At 36.1% G+C, this 26347-nt stretch overlaps 2 protein-coding genes and 1 non-coding gene across 13 annotated transcripts in view; 2 read left to right on the plus strand and 1 right to left on the minus strand.

The window, feature by feature from the left end:
- Nucleotides 1–17617, minus strand: part of CAPZA1 (capping actin protein of muscle Z-line subunit alpha 1) — a 44724-nt gene extending 27107 nt beyond the window's left edge. Inside the window, exon 1 of the mRNA XM_037826367.1 lies at nt 17415–17617. Coding sequence (XP_037682295.1) covers nt 17415–17453 — 39 coding nt within the window. The 5' untranslated portion in view covers nt 17454–17617. The remainder of the gene's footprint in view (nt 1–17414) is intronic.
- LOC119528258 lies at nt 7712–7814 on the plus strand. Its single transcript, XR_005215578.1, has one exon. It is a non-coding gene; the product is annotated as a U6 spliceosomal RNA (small nuclear RNA).
- A 179-nt stretch (nt 17618–17796) lies between the features above and the next one.
- The window catches only part of ST7L (suppression of tumorigenicity 7 like), a 108637-nt gene continuing 100086 nt past the window's right edge, over nt 17797–26347 (plus strand). For 8 of the 11 annotated variants that reach the window (XR_005215273.1, XR_005215274.1, XR_005215277.1 and 5 more), the window contains exons 1-3: nt 18168–18376; nt 20195–20277; nt 25224–25383. Coding sequence is in view for 6 of the 11 variants with exons in the window: in XM_037826361.1 (XP_037682289.1) it covers nt 18169–18376; nt 20195–20277; nt 25224–25383 (451 nt within the window). In the remaining 5 variants the exon portion in view is untranslated. Of the gene's footprint in view, nt 17884–18132; nt 18377–20194; nt 20278–25223; nt 25384–26347 lie in introns of those variants that run through there. The other 3 variants (XM_037826365.1, XM_037826363.1, XM_037826364.1) reach the window with 3 other exon arrangements.

Here is a 26347-nt window from a genome sequence, read left to right on the forward strand (position 1 = left end):
AAAATCAATTAAACTCAGCAAGTTTTATGTCCCACCATTCCCCAGAAATTGCTTAATTCTGTTAGATTTTCACAACCATATTTTAGTAGGATTAAAAAATGTATCAGAAAAAAGGAATTTATAAAACCCAAGCTTTTAGCTTATTAAGTAATCTTTCAATAAAAGAGCTGACATATTTCATCTACATTGCATCTATTCATAATTACCTTTTAAAATGACTTCCTTGACAAAAGGAAGTTGATATTTAACAACTGCAGCTCTTTGGATAAATCAAGACAGGTCAGGGAGAAATCTTTCATTCAATAGTACATACACTCCATTATCAGAAAGGGCCAGATCAGTTTACACAGCCCGTGTTTTGTACACCTCAGAAGCCATTTCTGCCAGTATGTTTCCCTGCCAGTAGGTCTACAAAAAACTTGACCTCTCTTATTAGCTTACTGAATGTATTCCAGACCACTTCCATTCTGGGTGTTGACACACTGTCCTTGAAAGTTGTGTCTCCCTCTCTTCCCAGGGTTGCCTGTCTAAATCTTCCCATCTTTTAAGGTTGGCTCCTTCTGTTTCTTCCCAGGAAGTCTTCCCCAGTACTCCCAATTTCAAGAAACTTCTGTACTCTTACCATACTTTGTTGGAACATTTATGATAGCACCTAATGTATCACTGCTGTTAATAATTAGTTCTACAGATGCCATTCTGTTCTAAAGGACTCAAGTTTTTTGGGGCCAAACTACCCTGTTTTCCTTTTCTACACTATTAAGGGTCTAGCAAAGTAAATGACATATAGAAGGCAATTAGTTAATGTGTACAAAACCTCACTTTTTAAAATTAATATGAGGTACTATGGTAGAATAGAAAACATACAGGCTCTGGAGTTGGACACTTGAATTTGAATTTCCCCTGCTCTTCATTTCTTTGAAACCTCATCCTCTCCCTAAAGTGGGACAACATTCACTCCTTAGAATTACTGTGAAGATTAAATGAGATAATAATATATGTCAAGTCTTCAACAGAACATACTTAAAATATAATAGGAGACTCTCAACTGTCAGTTATTTATCTTAACTGGTTACCCTAAATTATTAAACTGAGCAAACCCTTTAAATTATTGAGAAAACAATTCAGAAACTCTTTGGGTCTTAGTCCCCCTTATTCTCTATTACCACCATCATAATCTTCATCAACAACTATAAAAAGTGGCAACATTTTACTGACAAAAACAGGTTTTCCAAAATGTCCCTGCCTGATGTCCCTTTAAAGTAACAACTTTATAACATTTCTTTCAAAGTTTACTTGTGTTTTAAATTAGGTGACACTTCAAAGTAATAGTAAACTGTGCCTTCGTAAATATTTGTTTTTCTTATTTTTATTTCACCTCATTCCAAAAGTATTCAAAAATACATAGTGGATTTCTTCCCCTCCTGAAAGTGATCCTGATAGGAAAGCTCTATTTGCATAGAATGCAATGCTATTTCTTAAGGGAGTTTTTCCCAAAGACATACAGGATGTAATTTGGCAAGGAGAGAGATAAGATTTAAAAAAAAAAAATCCACACACATCGGGCCTCTCAATTTGGTTCATTTTTTCTCCCTCCTGGTCTAAGGCTTTCAGTATATCAAAAACAAAAAAACTTTCTGGGGTAATGAATTTAATAGGTGTCAATTCCAAGCTGTTACCATGCATACATTTTGGTATCAAACTAGCTGTAGAATTCCAATTTCCTTTACCAGATAAATAAAATTCCTGCTGGCTGAAGGTTCTTAGAAGCTAGTGAGAATTTACTTTGGGGCCTAGAAAAAATATATTCTTAGTGATATCTAGAACCGAATGGAGTAACTGTTTCACTAAATAAAACTTAGTGTTACTATCTGTATGTGTGGATTTTTCTCCAAACAAGCTACCGAGTTTAGATCTGGAGACACTATAGAGACAAAAAATGTTCTTAGAAATAAAATTTTAGATATATATAGTTTATTTGATTTTTATTTATCATTATCAGTAAGGGCTAAGGCTTGAAAAGCATAAAGATGTCTAAAATTAGGAGCAATGTTACAAGAAATAATTGATGAGATTTCCAAATAATTTGTTGTACATTTACTCTATTAAAAATCATTTTACATGATTCTCAGAAATTGTATTCTCTATTAGAAACGAATTATAAGTTTTGTTGGATATAGACAAATAGGTAGGGAAGACAGGCAAGTTTAAGTAGAACAATTTCATTTTTTCAAATTCTACCAACTCCAGGGAATAACTGCCTTTCTGTTATGTCTTAAAACACTTGAAGATTTACTAAAGAACTTACATAACACACACATAGACTCAGCATTGTACATTATTCTACTTACCATAGTGCATAAAAATGACAAGCATAAAATTCACAACAGACAAGAATGAACCCAAATAGCAGCTGCTGTCTAGCTCATTTTCTAGTTATCTCTTCCAACCATTCCCTTTTAATTTACAACTTCTCCATGCACTAAATTACAAGGAAATCATTCCTTGACTCTCATTCGGGACTCTCCTAATCTAAGACATCTAGAATGTTGTTGGTAAAAAGACTTCCAAGTATTTATCTTAGGAGCTCATTTAGAAGCACAAAGTAAGTGGCAAGCCTTAAGCAATCAACTAATAAACAGAGCAAAATTTTAAAGTATTGGCACAACCTCAGTAAGTGTAATAAAATGTCTTATCCTAAATAGCATAAATACACACACACAAACACATAAGGAGGAAAAGGACTCTATTTGGTTTAATTAGCACATCTGCCTAAATGTGGAGATCCAGAACTGGAAAGTAGAAAAGTCTGAGTATGTTCTAATCATTTGGAAAAAAGATAAAAATAAATTAAAAGACCACATAAGCAACATGTTGCTTAAGAGTTTAAAGGTGTTAACCGACCCCCCCCCCCACACACACACATAATAATCTACTTTCTTATAGGTGACTGGACAGACAGGTAAAGGGTTCCAAGTGGCCAGATACAATGAGTATTATTCTGAAAGCAGGTTCAGAAATTAGGGAAAAACCTACACCAAACGCCTTGCCTTCTGAGTCAGGAGCAAAAGAGCAAATGTAAATGACAACTCCAAAAGGGTCGAGTTAGGCAGTGAAAACCATACCAGATGAGCAGGTCAAGTGGGAAACAAATCTTTCTGCCTTTAAAATCTGGTACATATAGGCTGTGTTGTGGCATTCTAAGGTCTATCTTTTCACCAATTTTGGTGTTTCTTCAAAATCATCAGCAATCAGGACTGGTTTCACTTCCCAGCTTTATCATTTAATTGCCTAAGCCTTAATTTCTTCATTTGCGAGTACAATACCAGCTGATATCTATGACCGTTTTAAGAATCCAATGAGGTAATAAGGGAAGGATTTAGATATAGCACATACTTATGTTTTTCCCCTAAGCAAATGCCTAGATGTCATTGTATTTGAGTCATGTGCTTTCTTTAAAAGATCAGATTTTTGTGTTTAGCAATTCATTCATTCACTCAAAACAAAACAAACAATTTATTGGGTCCCAGGCACTAAGCTGGGTATTAAAGATAAAGACAAAAAGAATAGTGAAAGAAGTCAAGCCAATGTAACATACAAAGTGATGGAGGGATATACAATACTGTATAATGGAATTACTGTATAATATTGGTATCTAAGCTAAATTTCTCTATTGAAATAGCATCAATTCTTATAATATCCTTAGTATTACACGAGGCATACACAAGCATTCTAAGTATACACAGGTAAGACTACGCAAACATTATATGACTTAAAGACTGGACTCATGAATGACATTCTTTGCTTTCTTGCTGATTTCTTCTACCATGAACATGGGAACTACTGCTGCCAGAACTCCGGTCCTATCCCTATTGTTGAAGATATACTCTTCTTGGGTTCCAACTTTCTAAAAAACTGACACACAAAGTTCAGGGAGTTTATTAACAGGCTTTTTAAAAAGGCCTATTTTAGACACTGCGATTCAATTATGGAGCTGCTGGCACCTACCTTGCCAACATGAGGAGCCTGAAAATGGTTCTAATACAAAGGAAAGCAGAACTGAGGGGTACAGAAAACAGAGACTGGGTTCAGAGGCCATCATTTAAGCCCTGGATCCAGTCACGTCTGAAGGCTGTGTAAATACCTGTATTTTCATTATATAACCCAATAAAGTCCCTTTTGTCTTACATCAGTGGTTCTGAATCCTGGCTACACATTTTATCACCTGGGAAGTGCTAAACAGTACCAATGCCTCGCTTCTACTCCAAGAGATTCTGATGTAATCAATCTGGATGGAGTAGGGCTTGAGCATTAGAATTTTTTAAAGCTTTCTCAGGAAAATTCTAATGTACTGCCAAGGTGGAGAATCACTACCTTTAGCTAATATAAAATGCAAATGATCATGGCTGACACAGAGAACATAAAGACAAACATACCTTCAAGCACCTTGACTTTTCAATCTTTGTATACTTTACCACTGGTAGCACAACACCTTATATAAACAAAAGTTAACAGCCCTCAGAAAGGATGTATCAACCACTTAAAAATAACCATAATTCAGGGCAGCTAAAATGCCAAATTAGTAGTACAGATAATATATGGCATAGATCTTAAGACGAAAGAGAAGGATACGGGCTGGGTGGATTAAAGACAACTATAAAGAAAAGGGAGGGAGGATCTAAGATGGACTCTGAAAAGCACTTTGAAGGTGGGGGATGGGGGAAGAGGAGGGCATTACAAATGAGAGAACTGCGATAAAGAAAAGAGGGAAAAAAAGCTTTTTGTAAGTAGGATCAGTTTTGTAGGAACAGAGGATTAATTTGGAAATAGTAAAAGAAAAAAAGTAAGATAAGATGAGTCCAGGACAGTAGTTACACTATCTTGCTATCAAGTTTGGTTTTATTCTGTAGATAACAGAGAACTGCTGAAACTGACTGGGAAGCTCCAGTAATGAAAATTAACCTTTTAGTAATATGGAAGTGCTGAAGTCCTCAATAAACCGTAAAAAAAAAACTGGAAATTAGACTGCCCTCTGGGAGTTAAATATGAAATAAAGACAGATGCAATTAGAGCTGACTCATTCACTCATTTATTCAACATATCTGAATGCCTACTATGGCCAGGCACTGGTGATTGAATAGTTTACTGTCCTCACGGGAGCTTACATTCTGGTGGGGTAGAGAAAGGACAGATACAATTAAATAACTAAAATACATGGTATGTTAGCTAGTGACAAATGCTAAGAAGCAGCATTTAAAAATAAAGTAGGGAAAGAGGATGTGAAATGTTAGGATTTGGAATTGGATATGGTGGCCAGAAAAGGCTTCACTAAGATGACTTCTGATTAAATATCTGAAGAGAAGAGGAAGGATGAGAACTGGAGAAAAGAGCAAATGTAAAGACCCTGAAGTAAGATTATGAAGCTGGAACAGAGGAGACCAAGCATGAGAATAAGTAAGAGATGAGGTCAGAGAGGTAAAGAGGTAAAGCCCCAGATCGTGTAAGGGCCTGGAATCATACTAATAACTTGTATTCTGAAGAAGATGGGAAGCCACTGGAGAATTTTGAGTGGAGGAGTGACAACTTCTGACCTACACATTTTGACTAGATCACTCTGGGTGCTGCTTTGAGGATAGAAGCAGGGTGACTAGAGAGAAAGCTTTTGCAATAATCTAGATGAGTGGTCATAGAGGTTTCTTCCCAAGTGGATGGAATAAATGTGTGGTGAAGGGAGAGCCTACAGGATTTGCTAATGAACTACATGTGGATTGTGAGAGACAGGAGTCAAAGATAACACTCAAGGTTTTGGTGGAGTAACTCAGGTATGGAAATGTCAGGAAGAAGCAGGAGAAGCAACAGTTGGGTTGATATATAAATTTTTGATGCATAAGGGGTTCATACAGCCCTGCAAGACTTCCCTGATGTAATGTGTTAACAGAGTAACCTATCTAGAGAAAAAATTCCCACTGCTGTTTAAAGGAAGAGGGTGGCCTACCCAACACCTGATCTGGTTGTTCCTAGTGATGGTTATATCCCCACAATGGAGAAAAATGTCATTAAAGTTTTAAACCATATGGTTAACTTCCCTGGTTCTGATTCCATGTTCAAATTTTTTTAAAATTATAATTTGATTTCCCATGTGCCTGATCTACCAGGAAAAAGGAATCTAGTTCCTTCTATATTTGCTAAATTAGTTCATCATTATTCCATTTTAATACATTAATTTCATCAGCTTTGTAATATGAGTGTCCCTGAGAGAGAGATTTAATCTTTGTACCCTGATGAAGCTTCTGAGCTTAACACACAGAGGGGACCAGGATTTGAACCATAGCAAGTTCACTAAGATAGTGACTCTTGAATTGCATAAGGTTATTAAAAAAAAAAATCCCTGAATACTGGTCCCAAATATTCTGATTCAGTACATCTAGGATAGAAACCAGAAAAAAAGCACACCAGAGATCTACTGTCTGCAATAATGTTCTAAGGCACTGTCTCTTACAAGACAATCTCTTGGCCTGCACACTTTTCATGATCTTTAAATTTCTAAAACCATGTTTCTCAACATTATGTGTTTAAAACACATTTAATAAGATTAGAATTCTTGGCACACTTGAGGTAAAGAAGTCTAAAAAACCACTAAGCTATTCAGCAGTAATTATAATGCAGTCATCAATGTTTCCACATTTATAAAAGAATCTAGATTACTACACCATTAAGTTGGGTGCTGTTTAGGACAGTGTCATTATTTCCACAGAACTGTTCACTCTCTTATGTACACTAAAAGTAATCAGTATAGCAAAGTGGGTAAGAGCACATGCTTTGGAAACAAACTGCCTGTGTCAGATCCACTTTCCTATTTAGTAGTTCTGGATCCTTGATCATATATATATACAGATAGAAATAGATACATATAGATATATAGATACACACACACACACACACATACACACACACACACATATATAATTTCAAGTTTCCCTCAGTTTAGTCAACTGTAAAGTGGGGATAATATAAGTATCCAATAAGGATATTTTGAGATGAATACACATTAATGCACCTAAAGTACTAGCGTATAATAAACACTTAAATGTTACCTAAATGCTAATCAAACATAAAAAAGTCACAAGGCAAGGTTCTCTCAGGTTCCAATAAACATACCATCTTTCTTTGAAGCGCTCTAACATGGCAATCTATTATCTTCTCGCTTACATGTTATACCATGACCTACACTTTATTATATGGTCTACTCAAATGAACATTCTATTTCACAGACGATGCCCTACCAATACAAATGCAATTACAGCAAAGATAAATTTTATATACTGCTCAAAATTTAGTAATATATTATAGCTGTAAAGAATCTGTGATAAACTAGTAAGAAGGCAGACAGAAAGAAGAGGCTGGATGCAGAGAACAATTAAGATTGCTGTCAAAAATAATTCAAGAAAAATTTTCAGACCCTTATATTAGGCAATGGAGTCTTGGATGACACCAAAAACATAAGCAACAAAAGAAAAAATTATAAATAGGATTTTATCAGAATTAAAAACTTTTGTGCAAACGACATTATCAAGCAAGTTAAAGACAACCTACAGAATGGGAGAAAATATTTAGAAAACATATCTAACAAGGTTTACTATTCAGAATATATAAAGAATTCCTAAAACTCAACAACAAAAAGACAAATACCCAATGCGGAAAAATGGGCAAAGAAGTGCTTCATCAGCACATATACTAAAATTGGAATGATATAAACAAGATTAGCATGTCCCCTGTGCAAGGATGACAAGCAAATTTGTGAAGCATTCCATATTTTTGCAAGTATCAGTCTGAGCAACACAGAGTACCAGGGAAGACTTATCCGAGAGACATGGGAACCCTGAGCAAGACATTGGAAGTCCAAATGTTACTGGATCAAGGAGGTGGATTCTTTGCTCGATGTGCTCAAATGACCAATTCCTGAGACACTGGGGTTTCAAAGAGATAAAGAGTTTATTGCTAGGCACTAAACAGTACAGCAGATGGCCTATCAGCCCAAAATTCTGTCTCCCTGAACTGCAATAATTCTGATAGTTTTATAGAATTAAAAGATGGGCAGGTTTTAGGATGAGCAAAATGGCTCCAGGTGATGTAATTAGAGGTGATGTAATTATTGAGCATGCAAAGACTGATTATATGCTTAGTCACAAGAGCGTATTTAAGAAAATGGCAGTTTTAATATGATGATGGGCGTAATTTTAAGTATTATAATGAGGTATAGGTGCCTTGTAGGTTAAAGTGTAAGCTACTGCGCAAGTCAGGCAGGCCCATTTTGGTTAGATCCAGCTTTGGTTATCAAGATAACTTTGGCCTTGGGGTGGGTTAGTTCTGGGATGGTCCAAGACCCTTCATTAATAAACATTAGGGGCTGTCTTTAGTGAACATAAGAATCTAAAGTCTAAAAACCGGATAAAACGGGTACAAGTGAAGGTTAGTCACAAGGCTTTTACAATCACAAGGGCATACAATAAAGGCCATACAATCATTATTAGAGATCAAGGCAGCTGAATTCCAGTTCAGAGATTTCAGGTATTTCCCTCTGTCTACTTTAATATACCAGAAAGTAAAAAGGAATATCTATATAATGATTCAGCAATCATAATCATCCCTTAAATCATAACTTCTCGGTTACACAAATACCCAGGGTTTGGAGGACAACTGAGCATCCTGAAGAAACTCAGCCATTTGAGTGAGCCCTTAAAAAAGGTGTTTGTATTTGTTTCCAGATAGGGTCACAAATACCACAAAATGGGTCATCATTATTTTCTAAGCAGTATTGTTGGGATGTATTCACATATCATGCAGTCCATCCAGGGTGTATAGTTGGTGGTGCACAGTGTCGTCGCATGGTTGTGCATTCATCATCATGGGCAATTTTGGAACATTTTAATTACTAAGAAAAACAAAAACAAAAAACAAACAACCCCATACCCCTTATCCCCCACTGTTATCGACTCTCATCAGCACTGATGTACATCTGCATTGTTAATGAATATTAAAATATTACTGTTAAAAAAAAATGAGTCAAGGAGCAGAACAGATATTTCTCCAAAGATATACAAATAGTCAATATGCACATGAAAGATGTTCAACATCATTAGCCATTAGGGAAACGCAAATTAAAACCACAATGAGGTACCATTTCATACCCAGTAGGATGAACCCAGTAGGATGACTTATTATTTAAAAAGTGGAAAATAACAGGTGTTGGTAAGGACAGAGAAATGGGAACCCTGGCACACTGTTGATGGGAATGTAAAATGGTGCAGCTGTTGGGGAAAACAGTTTGGCAGTTTCTTAGAAAGTTAAACAAAGTTATACCATGACTGGGCAATTACACATCTAGGTATATACTCCAGAGAATTGAAACCAGGGACTTGAACAGGTATTTATACATAAGTGTTCACAGCCAAATTGTTCACAATAGCCAAAAAGTAGAAGCAACTGAAATGTCCATCAACAGATGAATGAACAAAATATGGTACATACATGCAATGGAATATTATTCACCCATAAAAAGGAACTTGGATTGGTCTTTGTTCCCAGTTCCTGGGAGAAAGCCACCAAATCTTTGGAATTTCCTGTGAAAAGAACATCTTTTGTTATTCCTCCAACACCTGAAGGTTTATTTTCTAACAGAACCCTCAGAGTGGAGCCAGCCACTAGAGCATGGGGGTGGAGCCACACCAGACCAATCATAGGATTAGAAAGTTGGGGCTTTCAGATATCTTATATGCAGACAAAGTAACATCAGAAAGACCTCTTTGGCCTCCAGGGACAGGAGGGACACTAGTGATTGAGTTCAACCACTTGGGCATTGATTCCATCAATCATGCCTACATAATGAAACCCCAGTAAAAACTCTTGGCACCAAAGCTCAAGTTACTTCCAGGATAGGAAAGACACATCACTATGCCAGCATCGTGATGCATTCTAACTTCACAAGGAGAGGTCAGGGAAGTTTACCTTTAAGACCCTCCCAGACCTCGCCCCATGTATTTTTTCTTTTGGCTTCTTATTTGCATCTGTTTCACTACAATAAAACTATAATCATTAAGTATAGTTCTTTCAGCAGGTTCTGAGAGCCACTGCAGTGAATTATCAAACTCCAGAGGGTGATGGGAACACCTGAATCTGTAGCCAGTTGGTCAGAAATGGAGGCAGCCTGGGCCCCCAAACTGTGGCTACTGTCTGAAGGGCAATCTTGTAGAGAACTGCCCTTAACCTATGGCATATGTTCTGTGGGTAGTTAAGAGTCAAACTGAATTGCAATGGGCCCTCCTGAAGAGCCGGGGGAAAACGAAGAAGTGTCAGGCTTCCTCACCTGGATTGTTGCTGATGTTCTCACAAACACTGAGGACTGGCAGTTTGATGTGCCAAACGCTCTATCACGGGACTTGCCCTTATGAAGCTCATTACTGCAAAGGAGAGGCTAAACCTGCTTATAATTGTGCCTAAGAGTCTCCCCCTGAGTACCTCTTTGTTGCTCACATGTGGCCCTCTCTCTCTACCTAAGCCAACTTGGCAGGTGAACTCACTGCCATCTCCCCTACGTGGGATCTGACACCCAGGGGTGTAAATCTCCCCGGCAATGCAGGATATGACTCCCAGGGATGAATCTGGACCCAACATCGTGGGATTGAGAACATCTTCTTTACCAAAAGGGGGATGCAAAATGAAACAAAATAAAGTTTCAGTGGCTGAGAGATTCAAAACGGAGTCGAGAGGTCACCCTGGTGGGTATTCTTATGCACTACATAGATAACCCCTTTTAGGTTTTAATGCATTGGAATACCTAGAAGTGAATATCTGAAGCTATCAAACTGCAACCCAGTAGCCGTGACTCTTGAAGATGACTGTATAGCAACGTAGCTTACAAGAGGTGACAGAGTGATTGTGAAAGCCTTGTGGAACACACTCCCTTTATCTAGTGAATGGATGGATGAGTAGAAAAATGGGAACAAAAAACTAAGTGAAAAATAGGGTGGGGTGGTGATTTGGGTGTTCTTTTTTACCTTTATTTTTTACTCTTCACTTTTTGTGGTACAAGGAAAATGTTCAAGAAATGGATTGAGGTGATGAATGCACACCTATATGATGGTACTATGAACAGGTGACTGTACACCATGGATAATTGTATGGTATGTGAATATATCTCAATAAAATTGAATTTTAAAAAAAAGAAATATCTAAAAAAAAACTGAATTGCAATGTAGCTGGTAATGAAGTTTTCATGGTCTGTATAAACATGGAGGAACCTTGAAGACATCATGTTGATTGAAATAAGCCAGACTCAGTAGAACAAATATTGTATGATTTCACTTACATAAAATATCTAGAAAAGCAAATTCAGAATTAGAAAGTACGCTACAGGTTACCAAGAGCTAGGGGAAAATGGTGAGTTACTGCTTGATGGATACAGACTTTCTGTTTGGGGCGGATGAAAACCTTTGGGTAATGGATGGTGGTGATGATGGCACAATACTGTGAATGTCACTGGTATCACTGAATTGTACACATGTAAGTCATTAAAATGGGAAATTTTGTGTTATATGTTACTGCAATAAAAATAATAATTCAAGCATAAGAAAAGGTCCTGAATCAAGGCAATGGTAAAAGGAATATAGATGAGGTTAGAGATATTAAGTGAAAAAGTATATATGTATTTGCACAGAATAGAAAAGATAAACAAAAACAAAAACAAAAAAAAACCTGGTAATTTTGGCTACCCCAGGGGAACTGGCAGAATAAGAGTGGGAGGGGACCTTTTAACCATGCCCTTTTGTACCATTTTAATTTTAAACATGAGTATAGTTCTTAATACCCAAAATTATCTTGTTTAAATTAATGGAAATGGAGGAACAGAATTTAATGACAGGAAGCAGTAATTTATAGGACTTGAATACTAATAAATAAACATGAAAGGAGAGGCTAAGGGTAAAAAAGATGATGCCAAGGTTCTGAGCCTGTGTGAATTTAAGAGAGAATAGCGGTGAGATGAACAAAAACGCAGAGGCAGGGCAGAGGTTCTGATTAAGGGAGGAGAAATAATAGTGAAAGGATGTTAAAATTAATCTAGTTCAATCAACCAGTTGCATCCCCCATAATGTCGACACCCCTTTTCAACATCAAGAAGTTAGAATGGTTATTGCCCAAATATTCCTGAAGATTGAGAGAATGACCAAATGAGAGAGAGGAGTTGTAACAGAGAAGTTAGGATTCAACAAAGGATTATCACTACTGAATCATTATACAGATATTCCTTTTTAGTTCCTAGTGTGTTAGAACAGTCAGAAAGAAATACCAGAAATTATGGAACTATAAGCTACACTATACTTTGAAATTTGCTCTATAACTGCTTGTCAAACTGTACTTTGAAATGTATCATTTTTATGCATGTTATATTTCACAATAAAAATGTTAAAAAAAAAAAATCCACAAACAACAACAAATAATCTAGTTCAGAAATCCCAGTAGACAGTACCATGACTAATTTCTCCTATACTGGGTTTTCAGTCATGAGTTAATCTGTGTGAGGACTATTTTTGCAAGAAGAGAAAAGTTTGTGCACTAGAATGATATCTGATTCTTCAGTGTGTGTGAAAGTGGGTTTTTTTCTGAGCTCTAAAATAGAGAATTTACCCAGCAGACAAAATATTTTCATTAAAGGCTCAAAGTATACATACATAGTCATTTTGCTACCCATAAGGCTTTGCAGCCTTATGAAAATGACTAGGAAAATGCTCCCAGAAAAGACATTTTCCTAACAATGGCATGGCAGTGATAGCAGCAAGTGCTCAGTAGAAACAATGAATGCCCAAAGAGGCACCCAGAGTGTGGACACATTCCTGAACACAAGAAATACCTAGAGAGTACCAGAAATAATCGGGGGTGGGGGGGGCAGGATTTATAGAGAATGATGGAACCTGAGTTGTAGAAATATGAAAATTAATGAAGCTGTGATCTCTTTCATACCATACTATACCAATACCATGTCTATACTAGTACCTGGTACTATGCTAGATACTAGGGAAAAAGTGATGGTTTCAGTTCCCAAGGAATTCATAGTCTCATTATGAGGGCAAATGGGGGAAAGGTGATTATGACAGAACCTTCTAGAACATTTTAATGTTTCATTAGAGTTTGAATTAAGGTCATTAAACTTTGTTGGATCTGTTTGATCCAATTATCCCTACCTCCGTATAGAAACTGAGGCCCAGAGAAATTAAGTGATTTTCTAAAACCATACAGTTGGCTAGAAGCACAAAAGGGAGAGGCCAAATCTCCTTATACACATAATCATTCTTTTCTGATAAACCACATTACCTCATTTATAATTCATTAAATGGCTGTCTATTCTGGTATTTTCATTCATAGTTAGAGAAAACAATGTAGTGAAAAAGCACAGGTTCAGAATCATACAAACCTGGGGTTTGAATTTTCTGACAAATTATACTACTTTGCCTGGCATTAAGGCTGGTCCTAATAAAATAGCTACATGTTCTGGAAGTAATTATAATAAATTTACACCCCTAGCCAAGGACTGGGTACCTGTGTTCGCACCTGTTTATGCTTTATGCTTCTGCCCAAGAATTTTCTAACAGATTATATAGATACTCAGCAACTGAAAAGCTAACTGAAAAGAAGTAATGATAAAAGAATGGCAGTATTAATATTAATCTGTGACTTATTAGAAAACAGCCCAGTCAAGTAAGTTTTGGGGCTTACTTCATCCTATAAAGGCAATAACTTACCTAGTAAATTAATGAGGCAACATATGATAAAGGAAATCCAGTTTAAAACCATAAATATTTTTCATGAGACATAGCAGAGCCCTCAAATTCCTGCATCTAATTATATTATTTTCTACCTCTCTTTTAAATAATTTTGATAAACTTAAGTTTCTTAAAAAAGAATGCCTCAAAGACAATATCACTGTCTTAACTTAAAGCACATAGACCCACTTCTAAATTATGATATTTTTGAAGTTGTACATAAATATTCTACTAGTTAGGCTGATGGGAAAAAATACACTAATCACATTTTTTTCAGCCGTAAAATTCTCTCTGCATTTGTTTTTAAAATGCTGAATCATGAAATAAAGGAAACAGATGATGCAAAGAGCCCAAACAAGTAGTTCATCTCATATTTCAAGCTTCCTAATTATGATATCTTGTCACTTTGGTCTTAAGCATTTGGAACTAAGTAACAGAAGAGTCAGGTGCATTCTCAGAAATTGTGAACTTGAGGATAAAACTAAAAGCATTTATTTCTGCAAGTTACTATACTTTCAACTTCCTGGTTTATTTAGACAGCTCATCATGACCATTTCAGGTAACAATGCAGAAGTTAAAAAACCCAACTTCCTCTTTACAAAGTCATAAAAACTTCAGCAGTTAGTTAAGATAATGGATAATTTTATTGGCTTTTACAGAAATACTTGCAAGGAAATCAGAAACTATTATCAACAAATGCAACTCAGGGTTTACTGCTTACAGAAAAATGTAACAAGAAACAGTATTAAAATGTATTTGGCATCAATACATACAAGCCTTTAAAAAACTCAAATCAAATGCAGTTGAGGTCTTAGTTAAAAAGAGAAAATGAAACTTTGATTTCCTTTAAGAAAAAAAAAAAAAAAACAATACAAACTAAGACTCAAAGTATCTTGATTTTTAAAATCAATTTTTAATAGTGCCTTAGCTGGGAAAGTCAAATAGGACAAAAATCTCATGTAAGGGTTACTTATTTTTTGTAAATGCTAACACATTCATCTAGACAAGACTTACTGGAAACATACTTTCTCAATTGCTGAATTCAGTTGAAAGGAAGTAGAAGCCTGGAGGAAAAGGGGACAAGGTAGGTATGAAGCTGAAGGCAAGCTAACTGAAGTAATCTTAAAAGTCAAAGCCCTTTCTTTCTACTTATAGATTCATAACAGATTATGGATTAGTTTCCTCTCCATCTGGGAATAAGATTTAACAACTTCAAATCAATTTGCTATATGAGAGTTTACCATATCAGCTATTTTTTTTTTAAATAGAGGATTTTTATTTTTAAAACATGAGCAGAATGATTATAAAAGATTTTAATGAATTTCTGCAATTAGATGTTTTAATTTTTAAATTGAGAATATTTGGAAAATAAAAATACAGTCATATTTTTATCAAACTAGAGACACATTTATATGTGTAAACTGCTTTACAGTTTTTAAAATATATTTACATACATCACCTCATTTGATCTTCACAACAGTCCTGTAAGTTTGTCAAAGCCCATAAGAAGACTGGTTCTCAGTGAGTTTAAGTGACATGAGGTTGAGAGGACATGCCATTAATTTGTGAGTTTGGGACTAAAGCCCAGGTTCTGGTTTGTGTCCTGGTTATTCTGTATGTTGCATATCAGCTACTTTTAATTATTCACACTAATGAAGACATTAATCTAAAAACTGTTTACCAAATACAATATTTGTCAACTCTTTTTGAGAGTTGATTAACCTCTATAATTTGCTTATTATGTTATCACATTAAAATTAAGCAAGAGAAGAACAATACTGGAAGACAGGAGGAGACTGGTCACAGATCAGTTATAAAATGGAGACTTAATGTTACTAATTAAGACATTATCAATATCCAAAGGCAACTTAATTTGTACTTTGAAACATATATATTTTCCCAAGTTTAACTAAAAAAATCATTCTAACCTACAGTCAAAGACAAAAACCCATCAAGACTGGTAAATGAAATATCATTTGGATATTTCAAAATAAAACTTAAAAGTTTTATTGTTATCTAAATTCTTAGTCAAACTTTGTTGTAACAAAATTTTTGCTTAAATAAGTGGACCATTAGTTGAGATTTTGTTATTCCATGATTTTCATCATAATTTAATTTTATATGAATCATATAACTATTTCTCAGAATAAACATTTTATTATAGTTTCTCTACAGCATAAATTCATATATATGATGTCTTTGTTTTTCCCACATTTTATTGAAAATTTATAAGAATCAATTTCCATGTAAGAAGAAATTAATGCTAAAATGCTGTTCAATGGCTTTTTTTGTGTGTTTAGCATATTCTTCAGCATTTCAAAATGGCATGCCATATGTAGGTATGATATTAGTTTGTATGCAGGACCCCTGGATCAATAAACAGTACACTCATCCCATCCAAATCTCCTGAATTAAAAAAAGAAAGAGCACAAATTTACAGAGCAATCAAGGGTGCAGGCTTTGTAATAGGTTCTGTGGGAAACAACAGACATGATTCTTGTCCTTACCTACGCAAAACTCTAATAAGTTATCTAATGAGTTAATTCTAATTTCTTCAGGCCCTAAAATTCATATTTACTGAAAAGCTTGGCAAATTGTCAAAAAAGTTATGCAGTTTTCAGAAAAAGTTATTCCACCTAACTAGAATATGCTTTTGTATTTAACACTTTTTAAAAGAAATACACAAATCACACACTGACAAATTCAATTATAATCAGACACCACAGTGGAACATCAGATAAAGAAGGCAGGATGCTTTGTGCAGACTTCAATGTAATAATATGAGATTTATGTGCTAATGTAAAACCTGTTCGGACTTTTTAAAAAATCCACTGGCTATTCTTGATTTAACAAGAATGCCTGAAATCGAAAATTATTTTTCAAAAATTATCTTTAAGAGGACGTAAGATCAACTACATACATGCAACCAAGAGTACAGGGAAAATAGGTGTTCAGATTCTGAAGCAAATGCCCTAAGGCTTACACATTTATTACAACGAATTAAATAACCCGATAGTATGTGAGAAAAGAGGTGGATGTGTTATCAGTAAGGCGAACAACACATGGGGACCTCTCCCTGTCGAAGAGTCGTGACAGCAAAATCACTTCCTGAGGAAGGAGGAGCAAAGGGGAAGTTAAGAAGCCACCCTGACCAGGAAGTGACTCGCCCTAAATTGATCCCAATCAAATCTAAAAATGGGGGGATGGGATGAACCCCAAAAGCTAAAGGCAGTAAAACAACTGCTTCTTGATACGTCGCGACATCACCAATGCCCCCTCCCATAATTACAGAAAAGTGTCCACAGTCATGATTCAATAAGAGAAAGTCTCCTCACTCGCATGAAGGCCACTGGGCTGTGCCTCCGGCCCGGGAGGAAAAGGACAGAGTTGCGGAATGGGGAACTAGAGCCACCGTGAGGCAGAAGGGAAACCCCTTAAGAAGGAAGAGTCCCAACAGCGGAGAAATTATGCCAGCGCGGGCCAAAAAGATTCTTTTATTTCGGGACACTGCCAGTATTCCCAGCGCAGCCGAATCGGACCCCTGTTCCCTGTCGGAGGAGGAGGTGAGAGGGAGAGAGAAAGAGAGAGAGGCGGACACCTTACCTTCTCCTCATCCGACACCCGATCCTCAAAGTCGGCCATTTTGGGCTGCTCTGCCCCAGCCCGTCCACCCGCGCGAGGCAGGCCGGGAAGGAAGCCGAGAGATGGGATCACCGAGGGGGCCGGCCGAAGGACCCGCCCGGAAACGCCGATGGAGGGGGCGCCATGTCAGTTACTGGCGGAAGTAGTGAGCTTCTAGTGCCAATGCTCCAGGAAGTCGTTTTTGCCTTAAGTGATTTTAAGTTAAATAGCTTTCTGAGTTACATTCATTTCTTCATTCATTTTTTGGACGCTGGGGGCGTGTTTTCACAGCTCTTGGCGCACAAGCTCTAAATTCCATCCTATCAAATAAGCAGTTGCTACTTGTATAAGATTTCCCGGCACCAGTGATCTCCATTGCAGCCGAGTCCAAAACGCTAAACGCTCCTCGGCTTCTGGAATGATCGATGGCTTTTCCAACCCCAGTAACGGGGTAAAAGATGACCCTCACCTCTTATGCTAGCAAAAACACTTCGGGGTCACACCTCTATCCGGTTCCTTCAAAACTGATGCCGCTATCCGCCCCTTTCCCAACCCCCGAAGAAATATGTAGCCGCAGTCTTGGAACATTCCTCCATCTTCCAAATCGCTGTCCCCGTTCACTAGGACCAGGCCTTCAAATAGGCCAACTTCAGGTCCTCCACTATCCCAGGATTCCCGACTCCTGGTTTCCTGCCCTTCTCCCCTCCCAGCACCCGGCGCCTGAGGAAACGGCAAGATGGCGGACGGTGATAGCTTGCGCGAAGCAGCTACTGCTGCGACATCTCCCTCTGCACCTGCTCCGGGCCTGAGCTCGTCGCTGGGCTGGAAGGAGCGGCTGCGGGCCGGGCTGGCGGGAACTGGGGCCTCGCTGTGGTTCGTGGTGGGGTTGGGGCTGCTTTACGCTCTGAGGGTTCCGCTGAGGCTGTGTGAGAACTTGGCAGCGGGTGAGAGGCCCAGACCTCCCCGGGGACGGGCAGGGGTCCAGGAGAGGTGCCGGGGGCAAGAGCCAAAGGGCAGAGATTCTCTGTAGTCACTGGAGGGCTTCTAAGAATGAGTGGGTGATGTGTGGCAAGTGCATTCTTTTTCTCTTGGGCCGCAACCCAGCAGCTGACTGCCAAACCTGAGCTGCAGCTTCTGGCTCCTCCCTAGAGCTCTTAGCATCTGCCCTCTCCTGTCCTCTTTTACCGAGAAAAAAAACCACCTGACGAGCTGTAAGTTTCAGGTAGTAAGATAGAAGAGAGAGCTCTCAGACTTGGATACAGAATTCATATCCCACCTTTGGTACGATCCCTTCAAAATAATTCCTGTGAGTGTCCTGCCACCCAGCCGAAAGAGCCCACATCCAAAAAACAAAGATGAACAAAGATCTCAAGGAACTCACACCCAGACAACAAAAAATCTCAAAAACAAACAAACAACAACAACAAAATGTCGTGATCTTTTAGTCAACCATTCTTATATTTTAAAATAGACCTACCAAGAAATAGTTTTTGTGATATTTGTCTATTCTTTGTTTTAAGCTTTATCTTAAATAAAACAGAATATGCATGAAGTAAGGAGAGTCACAAACAGCAGTTCATTAGTTCATGCAACATTTGTAGAGCATTTGTTATGTAGTTTGGACTGAAGATACAAAGACATTAAGAAGTGATAATCCCTGTGGATTCTGCAGATATTGTCCTTTAGCTGTAGCCAGGATAAGGTAGTTGGGACCTTGGGCCTCTTACCATGTAATTACAATATTTCACTCAAGCTCTGAGCAGCAACTCAGAACAATATGCAAGTATTTCTGTTATGTGATGTCTTCACTTATCAGTACAGTGGTTTATTTCCCTATAGCAAGAGAAGGCAGATTCCCCTTTTCTATTCTATGAGATGACATGACCGTGAGATAATGTTATGAAATATTTTATATTTTTTAGAAGAAAGGTATTATGTAAATTCAGATGTAACTAATACACTAAAACTAGCTAAATAAATTGGCCTTCCTAGATTGAAAGTTAATTGGTTGTTCTCTGTAAAGGGTGAATGAAATGTTTAATGATGGTTTGTATCCTCAGTGAAATGTTAATTTTTGAGTTAATTATTTTTCTACATGTTAACTTGATACATCATATAAGTGAGAATATTTGACTATTATGGATTTTTATTATTGCTTAATAAAACCCAATGTATTTATGAGACAATTATTTAACGTGAAGAATCTGGCTCAGGATTTCACAGTTACTCAGAGGCAGAGAGCTCTCAGTTTGCCATTTTTATCTTTGAGTTATTTGCCTCTCTAACTGACATGCCAACTATATACACTGTTTCCTTCTCTCACTAGGTCAGAATTCTGTCATTCTGATTTGAAACATTGGTTTGCGTCTCACTAAAATGAGCAGTTTTAAACCTCCTTTGTAAAAGGATGTTTCTTTAGATTCTTATCCTTATAGATTAACAGAAGTTCCTGTAGAAAATAAGACCGATAAATTCTTAGTTTTATTCTCAGAAGCAAGCTAAATAATCTCTTTTTGATTTGCTGCTTATTTAACAAACCAACAGTGTAAAATTTTACCCTTCTGTGTGTGAATTCGTTTTTAAGAGATGCAATGATGGGAATTTAAATTATCTTTTTTTTAAAAAATGACTACTTTCTCAAATGAATCTCATGCTAGATATTTACTTATATCCCTCCACTCATAAACACACCTGCATATTTGTAACTTAAGTACTTTGAATTTATATTTCTTAAAACTTTGGTTTCTTTTTTCTTTTGACAGTGACAATATTTTTAAATTCACTGACGCCCAAATTCTATGTGGCACTTACAGGGACATCATCTTTAATATCAGGACTAATATTTGTAAGTAGTTTCCATTTCTTCATTCACATTTTGGTATTTATCTAAAGATCAAATTCCTTTATGTGGTTACAGTAATTATAAATGCTTATAGATCAGCATTTCGAAAATATATTCAGCATTTGAAAAAAGAGTTACCTATTCAAATAAGTTTGGAGAGCACTGCGTCTTCCTCTCCACTCTTAAGAGACTGTCAATATTCATCTCCAAATTAAAGGCTTTATTGCATGTAGTACTGCAGGGGTGGCAAACTAAATGCCTTCAGAGCCCTGGTTGGTAACAAAAATAGGCAAGGTATAAGAATTATTCTTGTTTTATTTGAGGACTGAATAATCTGGAGAGTGCACACCCCTTCTAAAAGGGACTTAAGCTAATTGTTTCCATGTAGATTTGCAGTCCATTATCCCCAGATCTTCCAGTTTTTCAAATGATTTAAAAAAACCTGGATATACAGATTTTTATATAAAATCTTCCAATATTTTAATGTTAGCAACACTGTGCAGACTAAAAATTTATCTGTATCCTGAACTCAGCCTTTAGGCTGCCAGTTATGGTCTCTGGAGTATTTAAGAACAGGTTTTGAAGCCAGGCTGACCATCACTTACTAGCTGTGTGACTTTGAGCAAGTTAATTAACTTTTCTAAGCCTCAGTTTCCTCAATTGGGGGCAATAATTGTATCCATTTCATAAGATGATGAGGACTAAATATGGTAATGTGTGTGAAAGCTTGTAACATAAGTGGCTGGCTCCAAGTGAGCACTTAATGGATTTTGCCATTATCATTGAGAAGTCTGCAATGAAGAAGCCAATTTAACTTTAATTCAGCTTTTCCTTGTCTTATTTCACCAAGATATCATTTTCAATTAAATTTTTAATTTTACTTTATAATCTCTATTAACCTCTCCAATGTAAACTTTGGAAAAATGCTGCTATAGATAAAAATCTTAAGCAGAGTTATGCCATGCTTGGCCAAAGGAATTTTTCTGTTCCGTTTCTTATCTCTAGGTGGTGCTCTCCAGCTATAATAGAAATGATGGTATTTGGTTTTGTTTGTTGTTTTTTGTTTTTTTTTTTTAATGTAGGGATTAACTCTGCCCATTTTGTTTAAGTGAAAAGCTGGACAAGAAAGGGATTTTATTCTTGACTTAAAAAAAGACATTGCTAAGGAATTCAGGATAAAAGCTATTTGTTAATATAAGCCTTAATTTATTGATTTATACAACCCGCTCATAATTAAGCATATTTTAGCATATTTCGTCAAGATGATATTTAGTCAGTAGCATATAAAAGTCTAAATGAAGAAAATAAACTATCTTTAAACAGCTGATATAGTGGAAAAAGCACTGGTCTTAGAACCAGAAGTTTTGGTTTTGAGTCTTGACTCTGCCTCTTAGTGTTGATAACTTCAAGTAAGTCACTTAAACTCTCTGAGTCCTAATTTCCTCTTAAACCATTAAAAATTTTATTTTTATTATTTTTAAAACTGGGTTTTAAGTATACAAAAATTAGGAAATTCAAGTAACATTTTAAGGTTTAAACTGGTTCATTGCCTTTGAAATATTGATAGGTTTTCTTTTTTTAGCAAAGGCTATTGGGTTTATAATTTCTATTACCACCTAGGCTTATCAAACTTGTGCACAAATATATATACACATATACATACGCACTGAAGTATGTTTGTGGGCAGGTGGGGGCAGTTGGTTGGTGTAGTGGTTAGAAATTTTGAATAAGAATCCCTGTTCTGCCACTTACCAGTGAAGTGAACCAGAGCTATTATTTAAACTTGGTGTGTGTTTCCTCATCTGAAAAGTGAGTTGTTAGGAGGATTAAATGACATAATGCAAGTAAAGGATTTTTCTTATAGAAACCTTTTGATGAATATTAGCAATAATTGTCATTGCTCCTTTGTGTTAAAAAGATTAGAGAATTCACTAGCCTCTACCATCATATTCATTCCTAAAAAAAGCCACTTGCATTTTGTATAGTGAAGGGCAGTTTGTTATTGTCATCTTGTGATTAATGTCCCTGATTTTGATCCAATGTAAGTCATCTTTTCTGTCACATGAACAATTTCTGCTTATGTAATTTCTTCGTTTCATCCCACTTCTTAGTAAAACATGCAATAGAAGCCAAACCAGGGCATATTTGGTGATGATTAACTGCTTGCTAGCTCAATTAGAGTGAGAAGGGGATGAAACCATTCTAGACTGAGCATAAAACATTAGTGGCATGATAAAAAGAAATGGTGTACCTTGATTTCTAGCTCTTTACTGTTAATGTTGTAACATTTAGTCAGTGGAGTAATTGGACCATAATATAGTGCAAAATAATAGCATATTCTTGTACCTGATGTAGCAAATTTGTTGTTATTTACAAAACAACATTCCTAAATGAAAAGTGATTTTTTGTGGTGTGCTCTGTTTATAATCAGAGCAAAATAGTTTAAAAAGAGATTATAATCTCATAAGTAGTTGTAGATGTATTTGTTTATTCTTTAAATAAAGTAATGCATTTATCTTTCACATTTGGCAGGGGAATAATCTATCAGTTGACTTTTAAAGGGAAATGTCCATAAATAAGAGAAGGAAGGCATTGAAGTAGTTTTGTAATCAAAACACAGAAAACTAGTTACCTAAGATTGTTAGAGGAATCTAGCGTTTTAAACTGAAAGTGGCTAATTTATTTATTCAAAAAACGTTTATGGAAAGCCTATTATGCATCAGGCACTGTTCTAGATGTTGAGGATACTATGGCAAGCAGGCAAATATAGATTCTATCTTTATGGAATTTGGTCTAGAAGTTGATTATGGACAATAATTCATTCAACAGTTTTTAATTGAGTGCCTATTGGGTGCCACTCACCAGTAGGGTGAACGAAATCAAACCAAACCCTGTCTTCATGAAGTTTACCCTATATTAAAAGAACAGATAATAAAATATAAATATGTAAAATAAAATAGTATATGCTTACTATTAGTGATAAGTGCTAAAGGAAAAAATTGCAGCAGAGAAGGACATATATGAAGTATCAGGGGATAAGATAGCAAGGGAATGCCTCACTGAAATGGTGATTTTTTTTAAAACTTTATAAAAAAATTAAAAAAAAACAAATAACAACAAAAAAAAACACAACATTTCGGATAAAATACAGCAAAGGATTAAGAAAAACAACCTAAAATGACTACTTTGCTTCCAACATGTTCCTACCATACCCCAAGAAAATTAACATACCATAACCAAACAGTGGAATAAGAAAAACATAATCTAAAATAACTACATTGTTTCCAACATGTTTCTACCATACCTCAAGACAACTGACAAATCATAATCAAAGAAAGGCATAAGAAAAGAAATGGTGATTTTTTAGTAAAAGTCTGAGGGAGCTGAGGGAGCTGGTGATGCTGCATGTGTTATTTCTACTAGGAGGTGTGTGCTTGATGGTTTGAGGAGTAGCAGTAAAGCCAGTTGTTAAACTGGTTATCATAAGTGGAAAAATTACTCTGAAAGAAAAATGCAAGATTCAATGAAGATTGAAGTTTTAATGCATGCTACAACATGGGTGAACCTTGAAACCTTGCTAAATGAAGGAAGCCAGTTACAAAAGACCACATATTATATGATTCCATTTATATGAAAGTCCAGAAGAGGGAAAGCTGTAGTGACAGAAAGTGGATTAGTGATTGCTTAGGGCTGCGGGTAGGGAGTGGACGGCGGGGGAGAGGGTATAGGAGAATGATAGCTAAAGAGTACGGGTATCTTTCTTGTTCAGGTGATGAAAATGTTCTAAAATTGTCTGCGGTGATGGTTGCACATATCTCTGAATATTCTAAAACCTATTGAATTGTACACTTTAAATGGGTGAATTGTATGGTATGTGAATCATATGTCAATAAAGCTGTTTAAAAAAAAAAGATCCAATGGAAATGCATAACACAGCTACCTGTTCTGTTCTGTGGAATCAGGAAAAGTTTCCTGAGGAAGTAGCATCTAAGCTGAAACTCAAAGGAGTTAGCCTGGCAAAGGGAACTGAGAAGGTTGGAGATGTCCAAATACAAAACAGTCTACTAATTCAGCACAGAGAGCTTCTTTTAGTCCCTCTTTCTGTAACAGTGATAAACCATGGAATCAGAAAGAGGTGAATATCTTTATTTTTAAATGGTTCGATATAGGAAGTAACCTGGCTCTTAATCTATGTTGGTAATACTGTCAAATACTGGTGTAATACTTTATTGTTCAAAAGGAAATTTCTTATAATTCTTGTTAACCACATTTAATAGATGAGGACGTTGAGGCTCTGAGAGGTTAAGTGACTTGCTCAAAGCATCCAGCTAATAAATGGCTGAATTGGGAGTCAAATACGGATATTCTAGTGCTTAATCCACTATTCCTGTTAGATCAAAATTGTTTTTCTTTCAGTTATGTTATAGATAGAATAAAATGATAATGCAATGTAACAGTTAAATTATTTTATATTAAACACTTCTTATTGTTTTTTAATGCTTTATTTACAAATGCATTTCTTCTAGTTTTGCTTAAGCATGTAGAAATTTCATGACAAAGCACTTTTTCTTGGCATGTGTTATTGGGGAACCTTGTGATTGACTTAAGTTTTTGAAAGGAGAGGAACTGAGCAGGAACATCTTGGGAGAATGTTTTAATTTGAGCTCATGTATCTACTGATCAATTCTATTTTTAATTAATTTTTTATTAGAGAAGATGTACATTTACGAAAAAATCATGCAGAAAATACAAAGTGCCCATATACCCCTCTCACCCATACAGTTTTTTCTATTAACATTTTATATTATTGTGATATTTTTGTGACAATTAATGAAACAGCATTATTATAATTATGCTATTAACTATAGTCCATAGTTCATGTTAGGGTTCACTGTTTATATTATTATCAATTTTTATTTTAAGTGAAGGTTGTTTTTTGTTTGTCATAGATATTTGAATGGTGGTACTTCCATAAGCATGGCACATCTTTTATTGAGCAAGTGTCTGTAAACCATTTGCGACCACTGATGGGAGGAACAGAGAGCAGCATTTCAGAGCCAGGTTCTTCCAGCAACAAAGAAAGTGAAACCAGCAGACAGAATTTGACAGGTGACTATTTATCTAATGTATTTTCAAAGCTGTTAAAATTGAGTTTGGCTGTAGAAGATAGAAAACTTAAAACAATAGAAAAAGGTTTTTTCTCTTTCATGTAAATATCACTAATGTATCACTGGTATGGAGAGCTCAGTGACTGTCAGAGACTCTGACTCCTTCTATTTTGTTATCCTGCCGTCTTCAAATGTAGTTTTTACCTTGTGGCCCATATGGTTGCTCTGGCTTTGGCTTACATATATACATTCCAATCAGTAGGAAGGAGAAAGGATCAAGAGAAGGGCTTCATCCCCCCTGTAGCGAAGGACACTCCCAGAAGTTTTACATACTATTTCTACTTCCTAACGGTCAGACCTTTGTCAGATGACCACAACTAGCTGTGACGGAAGCTAAGAAATGTGATAATTTTCTTGGAGTATGTATGCCTAGCTAATAATCAGGGGATCTATTAATGACATGGAGGAAAACATAGAAAATTAGCCATCTTTTCCAAGAGATACAAATAGGAAAAATACTTTTTATTCTTCATATAGTTACATAGGCATCAAGATTTCAGTTATTCATTATCTATATTCCATTGTCATACTTTAATTGTATATCATTCCTGTGTCTGTATCCAGTAATACAAAGTAAAGTTAACATTATTTAATATGATGTACAATTAGGAAGGTAAAATTTTCAAAGCCAAATAGAAATGATATTTTTGGATTATTGTTCCTTTAATTTGTTATAGGTAATAATCACACAGTAATACTATTAGCTAATTCGATAAGATTGTCATGATGTCTCATTTGTTCAATAAACCAACCATGAGTAGTGTTAGTTTAGTAGAAAAGTATTACCTGGATGCAACTGTTGGCACTTTTCAGATGTGATCAGGGAAAGTCCCTGAGGAAGTACCATTTATGCTAGGTCCTAAAGTATGAGTGGGTGTTGATCAGGAAGAGTGGGGATGGAATTG

The sequence above is a fragment of the Choloepus didactylus genome, chromosome 2, assembly GCF_015220235.1.
Source record: "Choloepus didactylus isolate mChoDid1 chromosome 2, mChoDid1.pri, whole genome shotgun sequence".
NCBI classification, from domain to species: domain Eukaryota; kingdom Metazoa; phylum Chordata; class Mammalia; order Pilosa; family Megalonychidae; genus Choloepus; species Choloepus didactylus.